This window comes from Balaenoptera ricei, chromosome 1 (assembly GCF_028023285.1).
Source record: "Balaenoptera ricei isolate mBalRic1 chromosome 1, mBalRic1.hap2, whole genome shotgun sequence".
In the NCBI taxonomy this organism is placed as follows: domain Eukaryota; kingdom Metazoa; phylum Chordata; class Mammalia; order Artiodactyla; family Balaenopteridae; genus Balaenoptera; species Balaenoptera ricei.
The window spans coordinates 101350809-101376696 of record NC_082639.1 but is presented as its reverse complement, the minus strand read 5'-3'; the positions used below and the strand labels follow the sequence as shown (position 1 = coordinate 101376696).

At 34.0% G+C, this 25888-nt stretch overlaps 1 protein-coding gene across 1 annotated transcript in view; it reads right to left on the bottom strand.

Annotated features, from left to right (window-relative positions):
• The window catches only part of SYCP1 (synaptonemal complex protein 1), a 168643-nt gene that overhangs the window by 132813 nt on the left and 9942 nt on the right, over nt 1-25888 (bottom strand). Inside the window, exons 8-11 of the mRNA XM_059919118.1 lie at nt 15192-15250; nt 13887-13956; nt 13199-13272; nt 10363-10471 (exon numbers count right to left, since the gene is read on the bottom strand). Coding sequence (XP_059775101.1) covers nt 10363-10471; nt 13199-13272; nt 13887-13956; nt 15192-15250 — 312 coding nt within the window. The remainder of the gene's footprint in view (nt 1-10362; nt 10472-13198; nt 13273-13886; nt 13957-15191; nt 15251-25888) is intronic.

Genomic DNA, 25888 nt, shown 5'->3' with positions numbered 1-25888 from the left:
ACAAATAGCTCAGGGAATTCTACTCAATACTCTGTAATAACCTAAATGGGAAAAGAATTTGAAAAGGTATATATACATGTATATGTATAACTAAATCACTTTGCTATACACCTGAAACTAACACAACATTGTTAATCAACTAGACTCCAATATAAAATAAAAAATTTTTTTTAATTTAAAAAAATTTTTAAAAAGAAATGAAGAACACCTTTGATGGATTTATTAGTAGACTGGACATGGCTGAAGAAAGAATCTCTGAGCTTGAGGATATATCAATAGAAACCTGCAAAACTAAAAAGCCAAGAGAAACAGGATTAAAAAAAACACAAAAACAGAATAGACTATCCAAGAACTACAGACAACTACAAAAGGTGTAACATACACATAACGGAAATACCAGAAAGAGAAGAAAGGATCAAAAGAAATATCTGAAACAATAATTTCCCCCAAATCAATGTCGCATAACAACCACAGATCCAGGAAACTCAGAGAACAGCAAGCAGGATAAATATAAAAAACAACTATACCTAGGCAATCATACTCAAGCTACAGAAAATCAAAGATAAAGAAAAAATCCTGAAGGAAGCTAGAGGTAAAAAACACTTTCCCTGTGGAGAAACAAAGATAAGAACTACATCTAACTTTTCCACAGCAACCACGTGAGCAAGAAAAGAGTGGAGTGAAATATTTAAAGTGTTGAGAGAAAAAAGCCACAATCTAGAATTCTGTACCTGAAAAATTATCCTTCAAAAGTGAAGGTGAAATAAAGCCTTTCTCAAATAAACAATAATTGAGGGAATTTATTGCCACAGATCTCTCTTTCAAGAAATTTTAAAGGAAGTTCTTATACAGAAGGAAAATAATATAGGTTGGAAACTTGGTTCTACATTAAAAAAGGAAGAGCATAGAAAAAGGAATAGTGAAGGCAAAATAAAACTTTTATTCTTCTTAATTGATTCAACAGATAGTTTTGTTTGAAATAAGAAGAGCAACAATGTATTCAGTTATATATATGTCGTTGTGTGTATGCTTATATATAAGAAAAATGAATGACAGAAATGATACAAGGTACAGGAGGGAGAAATTAGGATCGTTTTGGTACAGTGATAACTGAAAGTGGACTTAGATTAGCTGCAAATGTATATCACAAAATCTAGAGCAACCACTAAAAAAAGGTGAAAAAAAAAAGCAGTGTAACTGATATGCTAAGTAAGGAGAAAAACAGAATCACATAAAATGCTCAATTAAAACTACAAAAGGCAGAAAGCAAAGAACAAGGAAAACAAATAGAAACAGTAACAAATATGGTAGATATTAATCCAACTATATCAACAATCACTTTAACCACCAATGGTCTAAATAAATCAATCCGAAGAGAGTGTCAGAATGGATGCAAAAAACAAGACCCAACTCTATGTTATGTACAAGAAATCCACTTTAAATATAAAGACATAGTAGATTAAAAGAAAATGAATGGAGAAATATATACCATGCTAACACTAATCAAAAGAAAGCTGTATCTTTCAGAAGAAAAAAACCCCAAAAAACAGAAAGAATACTTCCTAACTCATGAGGCCAGCCCTACCCTAATACGCAAACAACATAAAGACATTACAAGAAAAGAAAATTACAGACCAATATCTATCACAAACATAGATGCAACAATCCTCAATAAAATGTAGCAAATTTAATCCGATAATGTATAAAAAGAATTATACACAACCAATAGGTATTTATCCCAAGTATGCAAGGATAGTTCAACACTTGTAAATCAATTAATGTAATCTATCACATCAACAGGTAAAGAAGAAAAATCACATGGTCATGTTAATAGATGCATAAAAAACATTTGACAAAATCTTAACACCCATTCATGTTAAAAACTCTCAGTAAACTAGGAATAGAGGGGAACTTCCTAAAGTTGACAAAGAATATCTACCAAAAAATTACAGCTAACATCATATTTAATGGGGAGAAACCAGAAGCTTTCCCACTAAGATCAGGAACAAGGTAAGGAAGCTCTTCTCACCATTTCTTTTCAACGCTGTAATAAATGTCCTAGGTAATGCAATAAGATAAGAAAAAGAAATAAAAGGTATACGGATTGCTAAAGAAGAAATAAAGCTATCTTTGTTCACAGATGACATAACTGTCCATGTAGAAATTCCAAAAGAATCAACCCAAAAAACTGGAACTAATAAGAAACTACAGCAAGGTTGCAGGATACAAGGTTAATATACAAAAGTCAACTGCTTTCTTATATACCAGCAAAGAACAAGTGGAAATTTAAAATACAGTATCATTCATATCAGCACCTAAAAAACTGAAATACTTAGGTATAAATCTAACAAAATATGTGCAATATCTATATGAGGAAAACTACAAAACTCTGATTAAAGAAATCAAACAACTAAATAAATGAAGAGTTATTCCATGTTAATGAATAGGAAGACTCAATATTGTCAAGATGTCAGTTCTTCTCAACTTGATCTACAAATTCAATACAATCCCAATCAAAATCCCAGCAATTTATTTTGTGAATATTAAAAAACTGATTTTAGCGGGGGCAAGAGAAATTAGGAATTTGGGATTAACATATACACACTACTATATATAAAATAAGTAAACAACAGGACCTACTGTATAGTACAGGGAACTATACGCAATATCTTGTAATAACCTATGATAGAAAAGAATCTGGAAAAGTATATATGTATGTATAACTGAATCACTTTGCTGTACAGTTGAAACTAACACAGCATTGTAAATTAACTATACTTCAATTAAAAAGAACTGATTTTAAAGTTTATACGGAGAGGCAAAAAAAAACCAAATAGCCAATGCAATATTGAAGGAGAAGAACAAAGCTGGAAGATTGACACTACCTGACCTCAAGACTTATTATAAAGCTACAGTAGTCAAGACTATGTGGTATTGGAAAAAGAACAAACAGATCAATAGAGCAGAATAGAGAACCCAGAAATGGACCCACATAAATACAGTCAAGTGATTTCTGACAAAGGAGAAAAGGCAATCAACAAAAAAAAAGATAGCCTTTTCAACAAATGGTGCTGGAACAATATGCACATACAAAAAAATTAATCTAGACACAGACCTTACATTCATCACAAAAAACTACCTCAAAATGGATCACAGATGTAAATGTAAAATGTAAAACTATAAAACTCCTAGAAAATAGCATAGCAGCAAATCTAGACGACCTTAGGTTTGGCGATGACCTTTTAGATACAACTCCGAAGGCACAATCCATGAGAGAAAGAACTGTAACCCAGACTTTATTAAAATTAAAAATTTCTGCTCTGAAAAAGATGCTGTCAAGAGAATAAAAATAAAATTCACAGAATGGGAAAAAATATTTGCAAAGACATATCTGATAAAGGACTATTATTAAAAATATACAAAGAACTCTTAAAACTCACAGTAAGAAAACGAACAATGCAATATAAAAATGGGACAAAGACCTTAAGGGACATCTCACCAAAGAAGACACAGATGGCAAGTAAGCATATGAAATGATGCTCCACATCATATGTCATCAGGGACTATAAATTAAGACAACAATAGATACCATTTATTTGTTATTTGTAGTGAGGTGGATGGACCTAGAGACCATCATACAGAGTGAAGTAAGTCAGAAAGAGAAAAACAAATACCATACGCTAACACATATATATGGAATCTAAAAAAGAAAAAAAATGGTCATGAAGAACCTAGGGGCAAGATGGGAATAAAGATGCAGGCCTACTACAGAATGGACCTGAGGATACAGGGAGGGGGAAGGGTAAGCTGGGACAAAGTGAGAGAGTGGCATGGACATATATACTCTACCAAATGTGAAATAGCTAGCTAGTGGGAAGCAGCCACATAGCACAGGGAGATCAGCTCGGTGCTTTGTGACCACCTAGAGGGGTGGGATAGGGAGGGTGGGAGGGAGGGAGATGCAAGAGGGAAGAGATATGGGAACATATGTATATGTATAACTGATTCACTTTGTTATAAAGCAGAAACTAACACACCATTGTAAAGCAATTATACTCCAATAAAGATGTTAAAAAAAAATATAACACTGCCTCATGTGGTTCTGTATGTATGTAAAGGAAATATTTAAGGCAATTATATCATAAATGGGGAGAGTAAAAGCATAAAAGGGAGGAAAGCTCCCTACTTCACTGGAACTGGTAAAATGACAACACCAGTAGACTGCATTAATATATATGTATATAAAATATATAAAATACCTAGAGCAGTCACTAAAAAAAATCTACAGAGAAATACACATAAAAACATATACATAAGTCAAAATGGGATTCTAAAAAATTTTCAAGTAACACACAAGAAGGCAGAAAATAGAAAACAGAAACAAAAATCAAAGAAAAGAAAAAGGCAGACTTATGCCTTAACATATCAATAATTACATTAAATTTAATTTCTTTTTTAATTTTTTCTAATATCTTTATTGGAGTATAACTGCTTTACAATGTTGTGTTAGTTTCTGCTGTACAACAAAGTGAATCAGCTATATATGTATACGTATATCCCCATATTACATTAAATTTAAATGGTCTAAATACATCAATTAAAAGAGATTGACAGAATTTTTTCTTTAACTACAAGCTGGCTATAAGAAACTCACTTCACATTTAATAATATAGGCAGTTTGAAAGTTAAACAATAAAGTTAACAATAAAGGCAGTTAAAAAAATGAAAAGATTAATACCATACATATATAGAAAGCCTCTACAACTCAATAAAAAGACAATTTATTATAAATACCAGGAGAAATATAATTCCCAAAACAGAAATGAAATATATGTAATAATAGGTAAGGATGCACAATTTCATTACAAATCATATATTTGCAAATTAAAACCTACTATAATATATATTTCACCCATCACATTTGTACAAACTAATTACTACATTCAGTTTTAGCAAGTGTGCAGTAAAACAGGCATTTTAATGTACAGTTTGTTTGAAAACATTGGAATTGATTATTTATTAAAAGTACATGTGTAGGGACGTCTCTGGTGGCGCAGTGGTTAAGAATCCACCTGCCAATGCAGGGGACACGGATTCGAGCCTGCTCTGGGAAGATCCCACATGCCGCAGAGCAACTAAGCCCATGCGCCACAACTACTGAGCTTGCACTCTAGAGCCCGCGAGCCACAACTACTGAGCCCATGTGGCACAACTACTGAAGCCCGTGGCACCTAGAGCCCATGCTCCACAACAAGAGAAGCCACCGCAATGAGAAGCCCCATGTACCGCAATGAAGAGTAGCCCCCACTCACCGCAACTAGAGAAAAGCCTGTGCGCATCAGCGAAGACCCAATGCAGACAAAAATAAATAAATAAATAAATAAATAAAAGTACATGTGTAAGTCAATTAGGAAATTATAGCATAAGGTGTAACACTTACCAAATGATATAGACCTTGATCTTATACTGGAAAGATATTAAAATATGCATAGTTTTAAAAGAGGATGAAAAGACAACCTACAGACTGGGAGACAATATTTGCAAACCACAATTCTAACAAAGGACTATTATCTAGAATATATAAAGAAAACTCAACAATAAAAAAGCAAATAATCCAATTAGAATATGGGTAAAAGACACAAAGAGAGATTTTACTGAAGAAGATATTAACTGGCAAATGAGCACCAAAAAGATGTTCAAGATCATCAGCCATCAGGGAAATGCAAATTAAAGCCACATGATATCTCTACACAGTTATTAGAATAGTTAAAATAAAATTGACAACACCAAATTCTCACAGGATGGCACACACATAGCTGGTAAAACTATAAAATGTTATAGCCACTCTGGAAAACTTTGTCAGTATCTTTTGAAACTAAATATGCAATTACCATACAACTGAGCAATTGCACTCCTGGGTATTCATCCCAGAGTTACGAAGTCAGAAATAAAACATGTTGAGTTATTTTAATATAAGGAAATAAATTTTACGACAAATAGCATTACAAAGATAAATAGATTCACTTCATAATGATAAAAAAAATACAATTCACCAAGGACATATAACATTTTTAAATCTGTATGCACCTAAAACATAGTCTCTAAATAGAGAAAACACTAACCAACTGAAATAAAAGAGTAAATTTAAAAATCAGCAAACAATAAAAGATTTTAACATGTTACTTTTAATAATTCATAAAGAATCAGACAAAAAAATCAACAAAAATTCAAAGTATTTGAACAAGCAATTAATCAACTTCATCTAGTACACATTTTTGGATATTCCAGCCAATAACTATAGAAAATGCAATGCAATTAGGCTATAAATCTATTTTTTATAACAATTAGAAAATCACCATCTGGTTGAAAAATAAGCACATTTCCAAATAACCTAATGGTCAAAGAAGAAATCCCAAAGGAAATAATAAAATACTTTTAACACAACAATAATTAAAAGAACATATATTAAAAGTGTGAGATACAGCTAATGCAGTATTTAGAGAAAATATTGCAGACTTAAATGCATATATTAAAATAAGCATAAATAAGCTAAAAATTTATCTGAAGAAGTTAGAAAAATAAACACAAATTAGGTAGAAGGAAGGAAATAATGATGATAAGATTACAAATATAATGAAATAGAAATCAAACATACACTAGAGAAGATTACAAAGCCAAAATATTAAAAAGACTAAAGGGAAACTAAAAACAAATTTATGCAAAAAAATTTAGAAAATTTATAAGAAAAGTAAAAACCCCTAGGAAAAAACTAATGGAACAAAATTGATTCCAGAAGATATAGAAAATCTGTATATTTCCAAACCATTAGAGGAATGAAACCAGAAATTTAAAAATCACTCCCCCTAAAATTAATAAATCTTGGACAGATTACTTGACCAGTGAATTCTACCAAACATTCAGGGAAGAAATAACCCAAACCATACTTAACCTCTCTCAGAATATACAAAATAATAAAATACTTTTATACTCATTTTTAGGCTAGGATATACTCAATATTAACATCTGGTAAAGAAAGTGTGAGGAAAAAAATTACAAACCAATCTAATTTATAAATGTGGATGCCAAAAAAGTCCTAAAAATAACCTTAATCAAACAATATGTAAAATTGAATAAAACAACATATAAAAATAATAATAAAAGTAGATTCATAACCAGGGATAAAAAGTTAATATTAGAAAATTAGGTTGAACACTAGAAAATAATCACTAATAAATTAAAGGAAAAAAACCATATGACAATCTCAATATATGGCAAAATAAAGCACATTTGATAAGTCAATATCCATTATAAAACTCTTTGACATATTAGAAATAGACAGTAATTCTCTTCCAGAAAGCAGGGATGCAATAATAAATAATTGCATTCCCCATAATTAGCTTTGTGCCTGACACAGAATAGAAAGGAGGTTAATAAAAGTTGAACGGATGAAAGAATGAGTAATGGTTTGAAAGTGGTAATATACATCCAAAAGAAAGTTTCCAACTGCCTTCCAACTGCACTATACATGGAATGTAGGACAATGTGCAGCTTCTGTTCAAAAGGATAGCAGAGGAAGCAGAGACCTCAAATTTGTTAAAGCCAGAAAGAAGGTAAAGAAAACTTGCATTAATAGGTTTTGAGGGAAAAAAAATTTTATATGCTACATAAGAAGAGCAAGGGTTTCAAAGACAAAGTTTGGAAAGTAGAGGAACAATAGGAGGTTAAGACAGGGAGAAAAGCCAGCGTTGATAAGAGAATGAAAAAAAAGTAATGGGTTTTAATCAAGGATGACTGATATGTGGCCTCATGAAAAAACCCAAGTCCCCTCCAAACAGAATCCTATTTAAAAGTATAGTACTCTTAATACACAGAAAGAAAATAATCAAAATTTTCTCCCCTTAAATTTATTTCTTAAATCTCTGATCACTGATACTCTTTAGCAGGCAACAAGTATTGGCAAGCGACAAAAATTAGGTAATAGCAAGAAAATATTAAAAATAAAAATTAGCTGATCATAATTCATTTAAATGGATAGTTCCAGGCAGAATGAAGTAGTCTGTAACAGAACAACTCTCATGATGAAAATAACTAGAAAACACGAAACAAACCAAAACAGAAAGGACTAAAGAGGCTAAGAATTCCTAAGAAAGAACTCCTGATAACTGAACTGACAAAGTGCAGCTGACATCTGCTGATTCTGGCTATGAGCAAGAGGTCTAAATGCTGGCTTGGTCCCAGCAGAGGGCCAATGCCAGAGGATAAAAAAAAGAGCATAGTTTTATTGGGTCTCAAAGAGCTGAAGAAACAAAACTGAAGACTCAAAAAACCTCATAAACTTGACCATTTCCCTTCATTCAGCTCAGCCTCTAATTGCATTATAGTAATCAGCCCACCACACTCCCAATTTCTCCCTAGCAAACAGAAGACAATATCATCCGGAGCCTCTAACTTTTCTTATAACAATGTATGGAATTAAATCAAAAAATTACTGGGCACACCAAAATATAAGGACAAATCACTGAAAAGTAAGACTGTAAAGGAATAGAAAGTAGAATGGGCTGAGGGGAGGAGGGAAGGGGAGTTACTGCTTAATGGGTACAGAGTTTCAGTTTTGCAACATGAAAAGAGTTGCAAGAGTTCTGGAGATAAATACTAGTGATGACTGCATAACAATGTGAATGTATCTTTACCACTGAGCTGTACACTTAAAAATGATTAAGATGGTAAATTTTATGTTATATGTATTTTATCACATTTTTAAAAAAGAAACAGACCAACAGGTGAGCCAGATATTGAAATAAAAAGAGAATAGCTATAAAATATCAATGATTAATATATTCAAAAGGGATGAAATGTCATTTTTAAAAGAGGAGAATTAACCAAAGAATTGGAATCTTAAGAAAAATAATTGAATGGAAATTTAGAAGGAAAAAATATGATTAAAGTTAAGAATTCAGTAAATGAGTTTAAAACCAAATTAGAACACAGCAGAAGGCAGGGTTAGGTAACAGGTCAATAGAAGATCTCTAAGTTGAAACAAAGAGAAAAACAAATGGAAGATACATACATATGGGAAACAATGAAAAGTAACTTAAATGAATATATTTCAGTGGTTATGAGTCTGCAGAATCACATTGTATTAGTTATTTATTACCAATAAGTTGTTTCCAGTTTATATAAGATTAAATATTCATTCATTCATCCTAACACCTATTAAACTCCTATTATATATACATAGCAATATGCTGGGCACTAGAGTTACAAAGATATTTAGTGAGACACAGTGCCTGCCCTCAAGACACTCATGGTCACAGGAGACACACAAGGAATGCTTAAGCCACTCTTAATAATAAGGAGTTCACTAGAATTTAGCCAGTAGATTTGGAGAGGAGGTAGGAGGTTCATTTTGGACAGAGTAAGTAGCCAAAAGCATGATGGTGAGATAGGAAGAACATAAAAGGTAAGGAAGTTAAACAATTTCAGTATATCTGGAGTATAGGATATAGTAGTGCCAGTAAGGTGAAATGAGCAGGCATTAGGTTAGCAGGAACTAGATAATTATTTGCCACATTTTTAAGAGAAAGGTGAAAAATGTCACAAGATCTCTATGATGTTCTGAAAGGGACATAGTATTTCACAAAGTGTATGCCTTTCAAGTGCCTTACTAGTTGAACAAGTTTGAAAAATACTCAATAATAAGATAGTCTAAACATTACATGACACTAAAGATCCTTCATAATCTGATCCAAACATTTTTTTTCCAGTCTCATTTACCTGAGTTCTTTAAGATACAGACACACCAATCAGTGTTTCAAATATACAGACACATCAATCAGTGTTTCAAATATACCCTAATTTTCACACTTCCATGACCTGCACAAGCCATTTCTTCTGCCTACACTCCCTCCTCCAATTCATTGTCTAGTGAACTTTTAATCATCTAAGGTTTAGTTTAACTAACAATTTTTCCTTAATGCCTTTCCAAATGCCTTGCTCCAAGAATAATTAATAACTCCCTCCATAGTGCTCCCAGAGTATTCATTTATTTATAAGATGTTTGAGTGCCTAATATATGCCAGGCACTTGGAATGCATCAATGAACAAAAAAAGACAAAGATCCCTGTTTTCATGGAGCACCTTATTGAAACTCTGAAGAAGGTGACAGTATGAAAAGGGAAAAGAGGAGCACATATACTTTGAAAAATCTTCTTAAGTGACTATTATTCCCTCCTCCAACTGTTCCAACCTAGGTGGAGAATTACAGCATTAGAAAGCATTACAAAAAAATTGTAATGAAAGCTAAATTTAAAATATAACAAGAGCAATACATAAGACGTTATATTTTCTTATATAAATTCTTACTTGTCTTTTCCTCTAATTGATTAACTTTATCTCTGGACTCCTCTAGCAGAAATGTTAACTCTTTCATTTTATTTTCTTTCTCAGTACTTTGGATCAATAGCAGTGATATCTAAAATGAAATATTTAAATAATACATTATAGATATGAAAAATTAAATATGACACCTTAGCATTTATCATTATCTGTGATTATTTTATGTACTTGCTTATATGCTTTTCAGCTGTCTGTGCCTGGCATTTAGTATGTGCCTGCACAATAAACATTTATTGAATGAAGGAATGAACAAACTAATGCAATATACCCAATATTATTACAGTTATCACTTAGAAGACTATATATTGAAATCTACTCATTCATTTATTCCATAAATATTATTGAGCACCTAATCTGTTCCAGAAACCATAATACGCACTGAATATACAGAGATGATGGAACTCACCTTCAAGAAACTCACAGCCTAGACCAGGAAACAAACAACTATACTTGAATATTATTAGTAATAGGACAAAAATGTTATAGGAATCAAGAAAGGAACACCTAAATCAGTCCTGGGGGAGGTAATCAAAAATTAATCCTTCTCAGAGAACTGAACTGAGTCTTGATAGACAAGTACAAATTAATCAGGCTGTGGGGGAAATGAACATTCTAGACTTGTATGAGAACACAAAGGATCAAGAGATCATGCTTCTATTCAGAGAACTGAAAATATTCAGATGGCTAGAATACAGAGTGCATGTAAAGAAAAGGTGAAAGATAAACTCATAAAGATAGACTGAAGACTTGCAGATTCAACATGGCAGAAAGACCTCTCTGCCCTATTTTCATCTTCAAATCACCCAAAAAATAACCAGGAAAACAACAAAGATGGACTTCATCTTCCATGAAACCACGAGACTTCTATAATCCAAACCACAACATGTAAAAAAGGAAAGCAGTTAGAAGGAACAGAAAATGATTTAGCATAGAAAAGCAAGGTCAAAACTAAGAGTCTAGGGGCTTCCCTAGTGGTGCAGTGGTTAAGAATCTGCCTGCCAATGCAGGGGACATGGGTTCGCGCCCTGGTCCCAGAAGATCCCACATGCCGTGGAGCAACAAAGCCAGTGCGCTGCAGCTACAGAGCCTGTGCTCTAGAGCCTATGAGCCACAACTACTGAGTCCATGTGCCACAACTACTGAAGCCCACGCACCTAGAGCCCGTGCTCCAAAACAAGAGAAGCCACCGCAATGAGAAGCCTGCGCACTGCAACAAAGAGTTGCCCCCACTCACCGCAACTAGAGAAAGCCCACGCGCAGCAACGAAGACACAGCGCAGCCAAATAAATAAATAAATAAAAATAAATTTAAAAAAAAAAAAAACTAAGATTCTACACAGGGAAGATTACAAATGAGAAGCAAGATAATTCAATCCCAAAGAAACAGAATGTTTCAAGAATTAGAAGCAACAGACACTGTGGAAGGTAGGTATGAAACAGGAGACTAAGTATAAGGAGACTGGAAGTCTGCAAAGAGTAGTAAGACCTCCTTAGGCCCTCTTAACCCTCCTTCCCTGGACTCTACTCCCTGAAAGCCAATGTAGTCAGAGAATTAACCTACTCCATCTTTATAAGAGACACTGGCATGATCAAATTGAAAAAAAGAATCTCTAAACCTGGGTATTCCAGGCAAAGGAAGGGGTGGAGACAAAGGATATAATTGAGAAGTCAGCATACGGAATGATGAGACTCAGCTTGTCCTTCCTACCCTGCCAACCCAGCCCCAAAATGCCATCAGCAAAGTTTACATTCCCCGGCAGGAATTTGGAGAACTCCAGAAAAAAAAAGCCTTACAAATAATGACATTTAGGAGTCCCCAACAAAAACACTAGCTGGCCACAGCATAATTTTACAGGGAACCCCCCCAAATCTGTAAGCTCTGCTCATGTACCCAGGATTCCAACAAGCTTCTTAGCACTTTATTCTATTTTTGTGTTCTGTAATAATAAGCACAATTTTAAATTTTAAGAAGACCTCCTTCTTTCAGAAATCTGGTTTAAAATATACAGTTAAAATACAGAAAAAATTGTTAACTCTTTCAAAAGATCGAAGCATAACACATAAATCAGAATTCTATCATTTAACCAGAACTTAAAGAAAACTCTAAGAATCTTCTCTGTACTTTCAATTAACATTTGCCATTATTGTTCAAGTAGATATCCTTATTATCTATAATTACAAGGTATCTGTGGCAAGTCAGATAAAAACTCAGGAAAAATAGGGGGAAGTAGAGAGATGAGGACTCCTTTCTATATTTCATTTTCCATTCTGGATTCAGAAGGCTTGAAACTGTTAAAGTTGGCCTAATAATCATCTGAAATCAACATTCTTGTAACTGCAAAAGCACACAGACTCACCATTTTCAAGTCTCGCACTATGTGTCATTAATAGAAAGAAGCAAAAGAATGTTTTAGTTCCCCTTCATTGGTGTCATAAATAGTGTATTTCAAAATAAACTGCAAAATGTGGGTTGAGTGGTCAATCACCATCATCTTTGTATTTTACGAGGTTTTTGTCTGAACAAAACTTCTCACAAAATAATATATTTTTACAGCAATGTCCTAAAACCCACTAATTATACTGTAGAAGATTCACTGATTTTAAAAAAGGGCTAGCATTTAGTATGTATAAATTTGAGTCAATGAAAATTAAGGCAAATGGAAAATATATTTAAATATGTATAATATTAAAATTCTCTTAGAAATTTATCAAGCAGGCAGCAAGTACAAATTTCTCTTGAAATTTTAAGTATCTCATGAATTAGCGAATATAAAGAATACAGAAAGTTGATTTTTAAAAAATACCTGCTTTTCCTTGTTATTTACTTCCTTCTTGTATTGTTCATCAAGACGTTGGATTTTTTCATAATCTTCCTTTACTTTAAAAATAAAACAAATATACTTTAATATCTTAACATAATTGTATAACAAACAAAATTTTTAGTTTCTGATATTTTATTTCACTTCCTTATTTATCTAGATATTAAACCCCAAAGGTTTCTAACAAGTTAAAACTGCTATTTTCTTGCTGCTTTCTGTTTAGTAAAGTAAAGAATTTAAATAATATCAAAGTTACAATAACTTTTAAAAATTCTATCATTCTTATAATAGCAGATATATAAAAGTTTTTTCTTTATAACACACTAGTCTGAAATAACAGATTTTAAATGCGTATGTATATTATTATTTTAACATGCAACTTGACCAAGAAATGTAAAAATAAGACCAAATCACACTTCAAATCACCAAATCACACCATTATATAAACCATAATTTGATTTCAGGGAAAATGTAGCTTTTGAAGCCAAAAGGGTATTTTTAACATACACCAATTCCCTGCCACATTCCACAAGATTTTGAGGGGCTTATAAAACCATATACAATACAGAAATTTTCAATAGTTTAGGCATCAAGCTGAAGGTATGAAAACATTAGCAGAATCTAATAAAAATATAAACAGCAAAAGAGTAATATAAAAAATAAGGATTCCTACACTTAAAATGGATTTCCAGCCTGGAATTCTCAGCTTGCACACGAAGTTCCTCAAAAGCTATTATCATTTTCTGAAATATATTTAACTTTTAAGAATCATACTTAGACTTTTTAAATAGCTTTCCTCAAACAATGAAAATAATAAATTTGTATCATGTGATCATTATATTTAAAACTATACAACTCTGAATAATGAAAATTCTATAACTTTTAACAATTAAATAATTTACTAAAATATTAAGAGTGCCTATTAAGGTAGCTTCCCAGGCGCTTAAAGGCACTGAAGACAGGTTATATATTACCAAACAGCAGCAAAACAATTGTTGGTACTCTAGTCATTTACTTAATAGCCCATATCAAAATCTGTAATTTTCTGTTTATTTTTGCTTACGTATTTCTGTCTTCACTAAAGTGTAACCTCTGTGAGGTCTCTCCCCATAAGAGTTCAAATTATACTTCCATTACCTGGCAGCATGAGTTCATTCAACATTCAACAAATCCTGATTTGTAAAATTGGATGAATTCATTTATTCATTTAATAAATAGTTACTGAGTGTCAATTATGTGCCAGGCACTGTTTTAAGCACTTAGGATATAAGACAAAGTCCTTACCCTATTGGAACGAACTTATATTCCAGTGTAAGAAAGAATATATACACACACAAATACACACACACACGTATATCAAATAAATATCATGTAGTTTTAAGTGCTCTTCAGAAAAGTTAGAGAAGGTGAGGAGATAGAGGATAATTGAATAGAAAGACATTTTAGGTAAAGTAGTAAAGGGGATAATAAAAAAGCAGAATGAAGCTTATGAGTTTGCATAAGATCTTGGATACAGAAGTTCTAGATAGAAGGAACAAATTCAAAGAAGCAAGATCAGAAAGAGCTTAGTAAGTTTGAGAAACAAAAAAGAAAGGAACAACTATAGAAGAGAAGCAAAGTGGAAAATGATAGGGGATGGGGTAAAAAAGGTAAACAGGCACCAGACACAGACTGATAATACTGGTATGTTTTTCAAATTAATGGTTAAGTGTCACAATGTGCTAGTCTCTGACACAGAGTTAATATCTAATAAATTAAGTTAAATAGTGTCACCAACATGTAAATTCAAAGAATACTAAAAACAGAACATTAATACTCATGGTATAGAACCCTGGGAATTTTATTGGATATAATCATATATCAAAAGATAAGTAATAATCCCTTTAGCAAGAACAATTCTTCATATCTTTGTAGCTATCACTCTAATTTGCTTAGAAATGCATCTGCTTAAAATATTCAAATTTTCAATACCACTTACCTCAATGTTACTATTTAGGTCCACATAAACTTGCCTAGTTTCTTCCCGCTCATATTCATCTATTATAAATATAAAATATTTCAAAAGTAAATTTTAAAACAATTACACTTCCAATAAGATAATACTCAAATGTCTCCGGTAAACATTAAAATATTTAAGAATCTGTGTTAGTAAAGGGCACTGGTATATCTTCTGAGTCTTTTAAAGTAGTATCAAAAGCAGCTTCATAGTAAGGTATGGTCATACTTCATGACATAACCTCAAATGCTAGGTGCTGTTCAATTATCTCTAATTTCCTTTTACAGAATTACTACTATTCATTAATTTATTCAAACTTTCTAAAATATATTTACAGTTTTAGCCTTTACAATAAGTAGGGATTTAACCACTAGTCTATGAAGTATTTTTCCTTTGTATATTTAAGATTCATGAAGTACATGTGAAAGGCAAAGCTCACTCTTGTTTCTGCTCTATCTCTGAAGAGGCAGGAAAGAAGATAAATCTCAAGACCAGAGGAACAAGTTAAGAATAGGTGTAGCCCCAAGGACAAATCTCTTGTAAATCCTCTATAATATTTTTTAGGGTTTTTTTTGTTGTTGTTGTTTTTTAACCTGAGCAATGATTCCCTCTAACTATACTCAAGCCTTGAGTAAAGTCAGTAAAACTTAGAGTTGATAGGTGGTGCTGTAGAGAATTAAGGCACGAGGCAGGAAAAGAAATGCAGCTGTCCCATCATCATTCCCCCAGGTAAGGCCAAGCATCACAGAAACCACATTAGACTAAAGGGAGGGTATTAGTCCTATATTCTCAGTAACAAGCTGCAAAACAAGAGAATGGCAGCTACGATAGACTCAAATGTCAATGAAGAGCCAAATGAACTGACTTTAGAAGAATACAAGTATCCTAAACCCCTCAAAAATACTGGCGAGAGCTCTAGACTTATCACAGCACATGGAACAGGAGCCAAACCACTTTTATTTGAATATTAAAGGGCTGGAAAATTTAAAGAAATAAAGACAGAACACATCAGCATTTCAACAGAAAGATGGTTCATCCTTCTCACTCCATCTATTCACTGTCTCATATTCACTAACAAACACATTTAGCAACAAACCTTCTCTATTCCCCAGAAATTATTTGCGCCAAAGAACTGCATTCTATTGCCAACACCTCCAATCTTCCCATTACCACTACCACCAGTACTTCCAAAATACCCTCCAGTCATTCTTCCAATAGGCAAGTACTAAAAAGCAAATAAATAAAACTACAAAAAAGAAAATAAATTGGTATAGATGTACTTTACAGTTGTCAGGAGCAAGTTGCTACAGGTGGCATAGAGAAGGGACTTTCATAGCAGAGTGTTCTAATGTACTGACATAATACTGTAACAATACAAGCCTACCTTTTTGGTTTTCCTAGTATCTATCTATCTATCTAACTCCCCACCCCCACCTCACTCCCTTATTCCCTCTCTCTCCCCTCTCCCTCCTCTCTCTCTCATACACATACACACACACACACACACACACACACTTACTTTGCCCTAATTTGGCCAACTAGATCTTGCTGCACTCATCATCTTAAATAAGAAATGATTCAACCAAAAGCAAAGAAAATGTCTTTGAGTTTCAAAAGCCCAGTATTGGGATTAGGGGAAAGATTCAAGATATAAACAAGTAATAGATTTTCAAAATATATAAGTCAGAGCAAAGCTTCCATCCTCTAGACCTAAGAAATATTTACCAGTTTGTAAGGAAGAAGCCTTTAAAAGGGGAAGCTGAGAGAGCTTATTAGATTCTGGCAGGTACTTAAGAAAGGGTTCTGTAGCCCTCTACCCTCACCAAGCTAAGCCTCAGGGTTGGGGAACACAGAAATCCCAGAGAGTTAGGGCAAACCAAGAGTAGAGTGGGGCTGTGCTTTTTTTTTCCTTCAGTATAACTCTAGGAAGATGACAAAACCTGAGAAGAAATGCCTGTGAAATATATATAGACAGGTAGGGCCTTAAACAGCTTCACAATTTCCCTTGTTCCAACACGTTGTGCAACTGAGCATGGTGGGATAAAGCACAGAGAACCAGCATACCTAAATAGGCCCTGAGGACTGGTATGAGGAACAGCTCACCAACTATCTATGTGGACCAATAACTGAATACCAATCGAAATGATGAAAGTCTCAGAGGATAGATGACTGAGAAACAAACGTCCCTCTCTACCACATGGTACTATATGGGCACCCCCAAATTTACATACAATCCCAGGGAAAGACGAAAAATTCCCAAATTTACTGAGATAATTTCTTCCACGCTAGCAGAATGAAGGCTTTAAGATATAAAGATATAAAAAAGATATAAAAATATTAAAAAATATAAACATAAAATATAAATAAAGATATAAAAAATCTTAAAAATTAAGATTTTTTTAACATTTTAAGACATAAAAACCTTGTGCATACTTGAGTTTGTTGACTAAAATCACTCAGAATCATATATTCTACAAAATTTATCAGAGTACGAGAAAACCACACAGAAGGGACAGAAAAGAGATTCAGCTACCATAAGTAGAGCCATGCAAGGTGAAAACATTAGAAATTGCTCAGTGACCTGCCGTACAACTATAAATATAAAAAGAGGATTCAACCACTATACTAGGACCAAGCTCAGTTTATCACCTAGTTTGTTTATTTAGTCTAGATAGTTCTTGCTTTTTTCAATGATGTATATGGTTAGAAAACCTACACGAGGCCTATGAAAAAATACTGTCAAACAAAGAAAAGGGAACATGAAAGATGTTAAAAGGAACAGCCCATCTCTGAAAATGAACTCTAGAGAATTCAGATGAAGATTTCAGAAAACTATTTGGTATTCTCAACAGAACCAAGAAAATATGGTCTTAGTGAAAGAGGAAGATACAGTCATAAAGAAAGAACAGGCCACGTTAGAAATTCAAGAAATGGGGTGAATTAAATAGAAAAAATAAATAAGGAGGAAAGGGGCAATGGATTAGATAATGAGAGACTCAAAGGAACTAGAGATTAGAGGCAGGACAGGAAAGAACTGATACTTCAGAAGTCAAATTGTTTCCTAATACAGGAAACAAACGTAAATAGAAGGAGTGGGGGAACAAATATTAAAACAATTAGAGAAATGATGAACAGAGGGCCAACAAACAAATAATAAGTATGCCCAAACAGAAATCAGAATAAGTGACCAAAGATATCATAAGGCTTTCCTGGTCTAAAGAAATAAACTGGTGCACATAGATTCAAATGGTTGCACTGACAAAACTGTAAATTATAAGGATCAAGAAAATGCCAGAGTCCTGGCAAGGGGGAAAATATATGCATAAATACATATACTATATATTTAGGTAGAAATCTAGGTATAGATAAATGGAACTATGATTATTCCCATTTCACAGATAACAAAAGTGTAACACAGAAAAATTATGTTATTTGCTAGGATCCCAAAATAATAAGTGGTGGTACATGATTAAAACACAGGTCTGCCTAATGAAATCCAGTAGGGATAAATGCAAAGAATGCTATTTGGATCCAAAAATCTAAATGCACTTGCAAAGAATGACGTAAAAAAAAAAAAAGTGAAAGATTTTAATTACTAGTGAAGTCACTAAAGCCTATAATACAATGTGACTATCAAATAAGCTGACTTTAGAGTTCATTAATGACACCTACAATTAGACAAGAAATAGTCCTTTATACGGGTCAAGTTACACATTAGATTACCTCATACAGATCTGGACTCCTAAATATAACAACAATATTCAAACAGATCAACCAAAATAACAAAAGTACAAAGAATCTTGAAACATCTAGGCTGAAGAAGACAAGATTCAGAAAGGACAAGTAACTACCTTTAAAAATCTAAAGAGATAAAAAAGTGCTTAGACTTCTTCTGTATGCCTTAAGGAGAAGAATTACAGTAAGAAGAGAGAAATTACAAAGAGATTTCAGTATAAGAGATTTCAACAGGGAATTCCCTGGCGGTCCACACTTTCACTGCAGGGGGCCCAGGTTCCATCCCTGGTGGGGAACTAAGATCCCGCAAGCTGCGTGGGGTGGCCAAAAAAACAAAAAGAGAGAGAGAGAGAGAGATTTCAACATAAAAATAAGAGCTGTGCTTAAATGACAGCCTCGCGGTTAGTGGGTTTCCAACACTGAATATGTTCAAACCCAGGAAAGACTACCACTTGGTAGTCACAAAGGAAATTATCAATTTCCTATAAAAGAATTAAAGCAATGGATATGTAAATAGACCAAAAAGCTTTAAAGTCCTTTTCAACACTAAGTAATTTAGATTAAGGAATAAGGCTACAGAAAAAAAAAAAATGTATGCAGTACTTCAAATGGCAGGCTAAAGAATTCCAATGTACTTAATGTGAGCAATAGACAGCCATTTAAAGGGTTTTTTTTTTTTTTAAGGTACATCTAAGAACAAATTTATTCTTTATTTATTCATTCATGAGTTTATTTATTGCCTGCTATCTTCACAGACACTGTGCAAAGTGTTGAATATACTGAGTCAAATAAGACATGATCCCTTGCCTGCAAGCTTACAGTAAGATGTAGTAGGTACTCAATATTTGTTGAAGGAATTCATAAATACATGGTAAAGGTATACTAAGGGTACTAAGTAAATGAAGAGGAGCATCTAAGTCAGAGTGAAAAATTAGGGAATATTTCCCAAGGGTGGTAATAATTTACTCTGAGTTTTGAAGGACAAATATGAATTAACAAGATGAAGAAGGAAGGAGGATCAGCCAATAAACATATGCAAAAACTCAGAAGTATAATCTGTTTAGGGGTTAACAAGTAGTTCTCCATGAGCTTGTGTATGTGGGACATGTGAAAACTTTTGGCAAGGTGAAGGGAAGTGGCAAACACCATGCTATCCTGAAAATTATGGAAAGCCACTGAAAAAATTAGACAGTGACGTTATTTGATCTATATTTTGAAAAAAGCATCCAGGACTCTGTTTTATGGTAATGACTAAATAATTCTGACCAACCTTCCTCCTAAAGACAAAAATCTGGAGGAATTTTTTGAATTATTGAAAGAATCAAAGATCTAAAAAGATAATGATGAATCATCAGGCCAAGAATAGGTTGAGGATTATAACTCAGAAAACCTAAACCAACTTCCAGTGTCAGCGAAGATGGAATACGCCCACTATAGTCTTTCTCTCCCATTGATTACAACTGAAAACTCTGGATGAAATCCATAAAGCAACTACTCGAGGAATCTGAAAAGTAAGCAAAAGCAGGTAGATTGGGAAGAAAAGTAAAATCTTGAAGAAGTGACTCATGTGAAGGTGAGTTTCCTGTTTGTTTAGTTTTTTTCCTACCTTCTCTCCTAGCATTACTAAAGTGTAAGGGCCCAGCAGAACTGTAAAAGCAAAAGGAAATCCTGATTTTTATTTTATTTTATTTTTTTCTCTTCCAGCCCTGCCCCAAGGGTGGCTCCAGTAGTGGAGCTACAGCAGCCATGGCAGCAAGTGCATAAAAAACCCCAGGAGAGGGGGCCTCCCTGGTGGCGCAGTGGTTGAGAATCCGCCTGCCAATGCAGGGGACGCGGGTTCGAGCCCTGGTCTGGGAAGATCCCACATGCCGCGGAGCAACTAGGCCCGTGAGCCACAATTACTGAGCCTGCGCGTCTGGAGCCTGTGCTCCGCAACAAGAGAGGCCGCGACAGTGACAGGCCCGCGCACCGCGATGAAGAGCGGCCCCTGCTTGCCACAACTAGAGAAAGCCCTCGCACAGAAACCAAGACCCAACACAGCCATAAATTAATTAATTAATTAAAAAAAAAAAAAAAAAAACCCCAGGAGAAACTCCATGTCTCTCCCCAAAGGACAGGAGGACGGGACCCCTGTAAGGCTGAGGGTGAAGGGGCGATGCTAGAGAGAGCTCGAGAAGGGGATTCCCTAATTATTTATGACTTGGCACAAGTCCCATAGGGAAAAGGGAGGATGTGCATGTACAAGGTAGACCCAAGGCAAATATAGCAAAGGCTCTGAAATCACTATCCAAGTCTCAGAACTAATCTAATCTTGAATGGAGCGTACATGAAACAGACGCAGAGTAATATGGCAAAAGCTTTGAAAACTGAACTGATAATGGAACCTCAGCACACAAAAGGTAAGATAGAACTTGTGATCTAAACTTGAGTTGCCTATCTGCTAAAATACAAACAAACAAACAAACAAACATTCTCCAGGGGATTTTTAACAGGACCCAGAATCTCACAACATGTCCAGGATATAATCTAAAATTTCTCAGCATTCAAAGAACTAGGAAAATGTCACATTATTCTAAGTCTCAAGCAAACAATCAAAGATAATGAAGTACACAATGAGATAAACAACAAGAACTAGAATCTACAAAACAACAAACCACAGAAACAGATCCCAAGGGATTCCAGATATTGGCATTGCTGGACAAAAAATTTAATAAAACTAAGATTACTATGCTCATGGAGACAAAAGAAAAACGAGTTTAAAAATTTCTGCAAGGAATTTGAAACTCTAAAAAGTAACACTACAGATATTTTTTAAAGAACAGAACCAGAGAATACAAGAGCAGAAATTAAGGCCTAACAGATGAATTTAAAAACAGTTTAGAAACACCTAAATAGAGAATTAGTGAACTGGAAGAAAGCAGAAGAAATTATCCTGAAGGGAGCACAATGAGAAAAGAAGATGAAAGATCCAAAACAGGTAAGAAATATGGAAGGAACAGCACAGTGACCTCACTGTTATGACTTGAAAAGATTCAACAGGCTCTCATCTAAGGGATTTTGCATTTGCTGTTTCCTCTGCCTGAAATATTCATTCCCAAAATAGCTACATGATACATTCCCTCATTTATTCAGGTCTCTAATCAAATACCACTTAATCAGAAAAAAACTTCCCCAAATACCCTATCCCAAAATATTCTTTTTAAGCAGTTGTCATCACCCAACATGTATTTTATTTATTCATTTATGGTATGTGTCCCTTTACAAGAGTGCATACTCCATAATAGCAGAAATTTTGTCTGTTTACTACTGTTTTCCCTCAGCATCTAGAACATTTCATGGCACATAGTAGGCACTTTTTAAAATGTTGAATGAATAAATAAAAGACAGAAAATCACAATAGCAAAAATAAAGGCTTACGGCAAGAATACAGATGGACTTTACAGTAAATATAAGGCAAGTATTAAGATGTTTTTAGGGCAAGAATATACAATGGAGAAAACACAGTCTGTTCAATAAGTGGTGTTTGGAAAACTGGACAGCTACGTGTAAATGAATGAAATTAGAACATTCCCTAATACACAAAAATAAACTCAAAATGGATTAAAGACCTAAATGTAAGGCCGCAGACTATAAAACTCTTAGAGGAAAACATAGGCAGAACACTGACATAAATCACAGCAAGATCTTTTTTGATCCACCTCCTAGTGTAATGAAAATAAAAACAAAAATAAACAAATGGGACCTAATTAAACTTAAAAGCTTTTGCACAGCAAAGGAAACCATAAACAAAACAAAAAGACAACCCTCAGAATAGGAGAAAATATTTGCGAATGAAGCAACCGACAAGGGATTAATCTCCAAAATATACAAACAGCTCATGCAACTCAATATCAAAGAAGCAAACAACCCAGTCAAAAAATGGGTGGAAGACCTAAAAAGACTTTTCTCCAAAGAAGACATACACATGGCTAAAAAGCACATGAAAAGAAGCTCAACATCACTAATTATAAGAGAAATGCAAATCAAAACTACCATGAGGTACATTCATTCAACAAGTGATATGCTCAGGGCCAGGGATCCAGCAGTGAATAAACAGACAACAATTTTAATCTCATAGAGCTCATATTCCATTGCGGGAGGAGGTAAGATAATAAACATCTCAAAAAAGTAAAACCTAGAGTTTGTCAGATAGTGATTGACTGCCCAGGAGTGAAACAATTCAGGGAAGAAGGACTTGAAGTGTCAGTAGGGGTTGGGGTCATCAATGTACAATAGAGTGGCTAGGCTAGAACCTAGGGTAAGATGGTATTTGAATAAAGACCTGAAGGAAGTGAGGGAGCAGCACATGATGATGTTGGGGAGGGGTGGGAGCATCCCAGGCAGAGGGACCAGCAGGGACAAAGAACTTGAAGTGGGAGTAGGTCTGGAGAGTCTGAGGTGGCCAGAGTGGAGTCAATGAGGAGGAGAGAAGCAAGAGATGAGGATGGAAGAGTAGGCAGGGGCAGACATGAAAGGCCTTGTGGACCATTGTCAGGACTTTGACTTTTCTGTTGAGTGTGATGGGAAACTGCTGGAGAATTAGGAGCACAGCAACAGTACAATCAGACTTAGGCTTAACAGTATTATCTAGACCTCCAATGCCCCAAAGGTGAGCAACAGACCTTTGGAAATGTGGCTGATGAGATGGAGGCACTGATTTTTCATTTTATTTCATTTTAATTAAATTTAAAACTCATTTCTTGATTCAGTGATTGGAAAACTTTTAAGTGTGTTTGGAACAACTTGGGTATGTGAATCTATTTTATTCAACTGTACGTTTATGAGTTCTAAATATAGATCAGGTATTTCCAATAAAAATTTTACCATCTGAAAGAAAAAAAAAAAAACCTACCATGAGGTATCACCTCACACTGGTCAGAATGGCCATCAACAAAAAATCTACAAACAGTAAATGCTGGAGAGGGTGTGCAGAAAAAGGAACCCTCCTACACTGTTGGTGGGAATGTAAACTGGTACAGCCACTATTGAAAACAGTATAGAGGTTCTTTACAAAACTAAAAATAGAGCTACCATATGATCCACCACTCCTGGGCATATATCCGGAGAAAACCATAATTCAAAAAGATACATGCACCCCAATGTTCACTGCAGCACTATTTACAATAGCCAGGACATGGAAGCAACCTAAATGTCTATCCACAGAGGAATGGATAAAGAAAATGTGGTATATATATACAACAGAATACTACTCAGCCAGAAAAAAGAATGAACTAATGCCATTTGCAGCAACATGGATGGACCAAGAGATTATCATACTGAGTGAAGTAAGTCAAACAGAGAAAGACAAATATCATATGATATTGCTTATATGTGGAATCTAAAAAAAGGTACAAATGAACTTATCTACAAAACAGAAATAGAGTTACAGATGTAGAAAACAAACTTATGGCTACCAGGAGGTAAGGTGGGAGGAAGGGATAAAATGGGACATTGGGACTGACATATACAGACTACTATATATAAAATAGATAACTAATAAGGACCTACTACATAGCACAGGGAACTCTACTCAATACTCTGTAATGGCCTATATGGGAAAAGAATCTAAAAAGACTGGATATATGTATATGTGTAACTGATTCACTTTGCTGTACACCTGAAACTAACACAACATTGTAAATCAAGTATACTCCATTAAAAATTTAAAAAATAATAATAATCATAATAATAATAGAATAAATAAAAGATGTTTTAGGAAAAAAAGAATCTACATGTCACATCAAGATATACTCTTTAGAGGAATTCTGTAGTGGTCCAGTGGTTAGGACTCTGTGCTTTCACTGCCAAGGGCACGGGTTCAATCCCTGGCTGGAGAACTAAGATCCTGCAAGCCATGTGGCAGCGCCATAAATAAATAAATAAATAAATAAACTGAAATATGAAAAAAAAAAGATATACTCTTTAGTTCGTTTAAGAGATCACCTAAAAATGTTTAAAAGGTTCTTCAAACCTCTCCCACCATCTGATATCTGACTTAGCTTAAAACTAAATGGAAGAAAGAACTAGCAGCCTTGTCTCTCTAGCCCAGGTTACTTTCTACAATGCAGTCCATATACTATCTCTCTACCCCATCCATATACTTTTCACCACTTTTTATATTTAGACAGAAAAGTTAATCTTGCAAGTTGAATAAACAGGGTATCGTGTAAGAGCTGATAGTGGTGCAGTACATTCTGGAAGGTATATATAGTTACAAAAGCAAAGTACTTTAGGCAGAGACCAAGAATAAAATAACTAGCAATACTGCATACTAGAAATAATAATAACGGCTAACATTTATTGAGCACTTTGCACTGTTCTAAGCATTTTATATTTATTAACTAATTTAATTCTCAGAACAACACTGAGGTACTTTATTAACTAATAAACAGAGGGTCAGAGATTACATAAATTATTCAAATTATTCAAGGTCAAGCAGATAACAACTGAAAGTTTGAATTTGAGCACAGGGCTATCTATGTCTTCAGTCCAAGCTCTTAAGCTGTGTGGTATCAATTAAAATTTGAAAAATAGAGGCTATCCCGAAAAAGCAGGTAGACAGTATTTCCCAATAGATTCTTGGCAGAAACAAACAAACAACAAAGTAGACCTAGTGGCAGATTAATGACAAAGACAAAAACAATTATTTTTGAAAATCAGATTATGTTTTTCATCAAAACAAAAAAAATTCCTACTTTACAATTAACATCAAAATATGCATAAAATAAAAACATGTACTTTCACATATATACCACAACCTTAATAGAATGCTTTAAAATAATGTTTCTTTAGAAGAAATTTGAGAATTCTATTTATAAATAAATACTACACTGCTATTCTTAAGCACTATGCTTTCAGCATAGCCCTCCATCAGTATTTTCTATTATGAACATGGCTATATATCA